Below are 4,660 nucleotides of genomic sequence, written 5' to 3' on the forward strand. Positions count from 1 at the left end.
GTCACTTACTCTAACGACCTCGATTACCTTATCCACCCATTTCTCCGCTAGAAGTATTCCTACGCCCCCGACCCCGTCAGTGTTCCCTGCCCAGAAAATCTTGTACCTGTGTTCTTTGCCTGTGAGGAACCTTGCAGAACCTCCTCTCCATCTTACTTCCTGGATGCAGCACATATCTACGCATCTCCGTTCAAGCATCTCAACAATTTCACCAGATCTACCTTTCAGCGTGCCGACGTTGAGAGTGCCAATCCTAACAGTATGGGTGTTGGGGGTGTGGGCCTGTAGCCTGGGAAGAGGAAAAGCAGTGTCGTGTACCTGAAAATATATATATATATTTATATACGACAGGATTCTTTCAGTTTCTCTCTACCAAATCCAAATCCATTTACAAGGATTTGGTCAGTCCAAGGTTATAGTAAAAGACACTTGCCGAAGGTGCCACACAGTGGGACTGAACCCGCAACTATGTGGTTGGAAAGCAAGCTTCTTACCACACAGCCGTGCCTGTGCATTTTTAACACGTCTATAAAGATGACCATGACAGCCTCTGGCTTTTCTATGATATAAATACGCCAGGTCAGTTGTATAAAGATTTTAATCTAGAGTGGCTTCTACTGCATAATATATATGTATGTGCATGTGTGTCTGTGTGTGTGTGTGTGTGTGTGTGTGTGTGTGTGTGTGTGTGTGTGTATATATATATACACTTCATTAAAAAGCAGCAGAAATATCACAAAAACTGTTACTTAGAGTAACAGTTTTTGTGATATTTCTGCTGCTTTTTAATAAAGCATATTACTCTACCTCTGGTATTTGAGTACCATTTTTTCCACCTTGTTTCGCATTTATGTGCTTACTCCAGTGTGTGTGTGTATATATATATATATATATATATATATATAATAGGAGTTGGAATTTGATGGACATAAAGCAGTACATAAGCCAACTCAAGAAATCTCTAGTGAGACTTTCTATTGATGCACCTGAAGAGACCCAGAATAGGTTGAAACATGTTGTACCCAATAAAGTCTATTACACATTCCATCTATTTTATTAATACTGTTAGCCCAACTGCCACTACAAGGTTCCTGCAGTAAATCTAAAGATAACAGGTAATCGAAACTGTGCTGGTGCTTTACTCTTCATCCATTTATACATATATTTATTGTATAGAGTCAAAAGTTTTGCAATATTTTGGTAACTTATTTGCTTTATTCTTCAAGTTACAACAAAAGCAACCAGCAGTCAAGCACTCAAAGTGGAGGCCATTGTATTGCACCCTATGAAGCCATCATGTATATAGACACATGCACACACCAAGACACTCCTATATATCTTCATACATACACACATACTTATATACACATGTGCATTTACACATACAAAGCTCTCTCGTTCTCAAGGACAAGAGGATAGTCAACTGAGTTGGACTCCAATGTATGACAGGTATTTGCTTTTTATCAACTCCTGACAAACTTGAGCAGACGAGATTTGAAATCAAAACACAGAGAGAGACATGAAACAGACATATGGAATAGAGTGTATACGCGTGTGTGTGTGTGTGTGTACAAGCCTTCATTTCACAAAACAACTGAGCTCTTCAGTAAATTAAAATTGATAAAGTGAGTACCAACTTGAAACATATACTGGAGTAGATTTGATTAACTAAAACCAGTACTCCAGTATGGCCAGTCTAATGACTGAAACCAGGAGAAATAAATAAAAATAATACCATGTGACAAAGCAAACGGAGTGCTGTATAATGAAAATAAATGGAATGATCATGATTGGCATACTTTTGACCATAAGTTTGTTCAACCAGAGCTGACCTGGGGCTAAACAGTAACAATTGATAAAAAGTGAAGGGAAGTCGAAGAACTTACTGTCAGTTTTGGCTCTGACAAAATTCTCCCATTCCTTAAACCATGCCATGCTGATGGCATAAATGATGCTGGGATCTTCTTCAGCTCGGAACTTGTTATGGAGCTGGTAATTAGATAAAGAAAAAAAAACAGTTAAGAAAACATGTAATAAATACAAACATTGTAAGTTCAATTCACACCAACCTACTTCTTTGTCTACGATTATCAAGAATAACTTTAGATTTGGGCATTGAGGCTTTTTACCCATCATCATAAATTGTCTCTCTCAGCTTCTCTCTTGTGTACAAGGTGGTATCAAAAAGCACCTGGACTAGTTCGGTAGCACACCAACAAATGGCAGCACATAGTTGTATGTGCAGCGAGAGCTAACAGTGACCTTCATGTAGCAGTGCACTGAGTGTGTTTACTTCTCAAGTTACAAAATATGTTTTTGTGATCACATGATGATGATGATGATGTATGCTGTAGTCCGTTGTTTTGTCATGGACAGGAACAAAGAACCAACGAGCATGCTTGGGCATTGAGCATACTTACAACAAGGCAATGGGTTGTATGCAACGTTTCGAGCAGTACAGGCACTTCAGTAGTGGAAGAGTGTCCCTGGAAGACAACAAGCAATCTGGAAGACCAGCCACCCCTGGAAATGTGGTACTGTGCATCAAAAATTTGTACCCCAGGGCTAAACCATCAATTGAGAGTTCTACTCAGTTGAAGTGTTTGAGGAAGGACATTCAGTGAAAAAAATTAAATCAACCAAGAAAACAATATTTTTGGTGGTTAGTTATGTTAGATGGAAGAAAAGATTGGTTAGTGATGCAGGAGAATATCTATTTACCTTGACAAAGGAGGCTATTTCTTCATTTTGTCTGATCTTTAGTTTTTCCAGCTGAGCTTCACAAGTCTTGCAATGTATGAGGTGTGTACAGGCAGGACCACCACCAAATCTGAAATGAGAAAAGAAACAAACCAATTAAGGAACTTCCACACTGTCAACCTTTTCTATTAGACATAACAGCCAAATATCCTTCAAATGACACCATCCCTACTTCTTTAAAAAAAGAAGTACACATTGGATAATGCATACTTCAATACACAATGTCTGGATGGCCATGGTTGGAAATCTTTTACAATAGTTATGGTTTATCATCATCATTAATATCCTAACAGGACATAAGGAGCAATACCAACATACCTGTCATGCAAATACTGCCAGACTGGTTGGCTCAGAAGAACCACAAGATTCTCAACATAACCAATTTTGGATGGAGGTACACCTACAAATTAAAAGGAAAAAAAAAATATTGCTTTACATGATTTCTTTCTTTCTTTTTTTTGTGCTGGCATCTTCTGGACACTTATCACCATCAGCATCTCACCATTCAACACAATCATTTTGTTATCAAAGTGATGGAGCTGGCAGAATTGTTAACATGCTGGATAAAATGATTGGAAGGATTTCTTCTGGGTCTTTACGTTCTGAGTTCAAATTCCGCCAAGATCAACTTTGCCTTTCATGCTTTCATTGCTGATAAAATAAGTACCAGCTGAACACTAGGGTCAATGTAGACCTAGTGCAAATACAAGTAGAATATGGGAACTGGTATTAAGGAAGGATACAAAAATATTAAGTTTATAATCCCTGAAATTCACTCTATAATTGCCCACGGGCATATAGCGTAGTGGTTAAGAGCGTGGGCTACTAACCTCAAGATTTTGAGTTCAATTCCTTGAATGAGTAATAATAATAATATCAAAAAATTACTTTGGGAATGAGAACCCAGGTTTGGGTCCAAAATTCCACCTGGACACCTGATGAAAACTGGAGAGTAAATTAGCCGAAACGTTGTGGTAAGAACAAACAAGATGAGGACACATCCGTCCAATGTAAATAATATGACTTACCCACTCCCCCACAAAATTGCTGGCATTGTGACTCATTTTGAAACCATTATTATTATATACACTGTTTACATTAGTCAGGGTGGTGGCCTCATCTTCATGGTTGCTTTTCACCACGTTTCAACTCCAATCTTCTCCATGTGTCCTGTGATTCACCTTAGTGCCTTGCCTGGGATTGAACTCAGAACCCGTAGATGACTGCACTGCATTAAACAATTTTATCTACTAAGCCACACCTGCAGGCAGTGATTGAGTGAATTTTTTAGGCTTACAAACCTCCACTGATGTTTTATACCAGCCCCTGTACAGACTAGATACTACAATTCTATAATTAGAACTGTTGTTGTTGTTGTTATTGTGGAGGCGCAATGGCTCAGCGGTTAGGGCAGCAGGCTTGTGGTCATAGGATTGCAGTTTCGATTCTCAGAGCAGGTGTTGTGAGTATCTATTGAGTGAAAACACCTAAAGCTCTACGAGGCTCCAGCAGGACGTGGTGGTGAACCCTGCTGTACTCTTTCACCACAACTTTCTCTCACTCTTCCTTCCTGTTTTCTGTTGTGCCTGTATTTCAAAGGGGCCAACCTTGACACACTGTGTGTCATACTGAATCTCCTTGAGAGCTACATTAAGGATACACCGATCGGTGGAGTGCTCAGCCACTTGCATGTTAATTTCATGAGCAGGCTGTTCCACTGATCGGATCAACTGGAACCCTCGATGTCGTAACGAACAGAATGCCACAATGTTATTACTATTATTAAGTCGGTGAGCTGGCAGAATCGTTAGCATGCCGGACGAAATGCCACTATTTTCTAAGTTCAAGTTCTGCTGAGGTCAACTTTGCCTTTCAAACTTTTGGGGTTAATAAATTAAGC

General features: G+C 39.3%; 1 protein-coding gene across 1 annotated transcript in view; it reads right to left on the reverse strand.

Annotated features, from left to right (window-relative positions):
• Positions 1-4,660, reverse strand: part of LOC106881777 (ubiquitin carboxyl-terminal hydrolase 20) — a 71,563-nt gene that overhangs the window by 5,621 nt on the left and 61,282 nt on the right. Inside the window, exons 21-23 of the mRNA XM_052977178.1 lie at positions 3,079-3,160; positions 2,722-2,830; positions 1,887-1,989 (exon numbers count right to left, since the gene is read on the reverse strand). Coding sequence (XP_052833138.1) covers positions 1,887-1,989; positions 2,722-2,830; positions 3,079-3,160 — 294 coding nt within the window. The remainder of the gene's footprint in view (positions 1-1,886; positions 1,990-2,721; positions 2,831-3,078; positions 3,161-4,660) is intronic.

This window comes from Octopus bimaculoides, chromosome 27 (assembly GCF_001194135.2).
Source record: "Octopus bimaculoides isolate UCB-OBI-ISO-001 chromosome 27, ASM119413v2, whole genome shotgun sequence".
NCBI classification, from domain to species: Eukaryota; Metazoa; Mollusca; class Cephalopoda; order Octopoda; family Octopodidae; genus Octopus; species Octopus bimaculoides.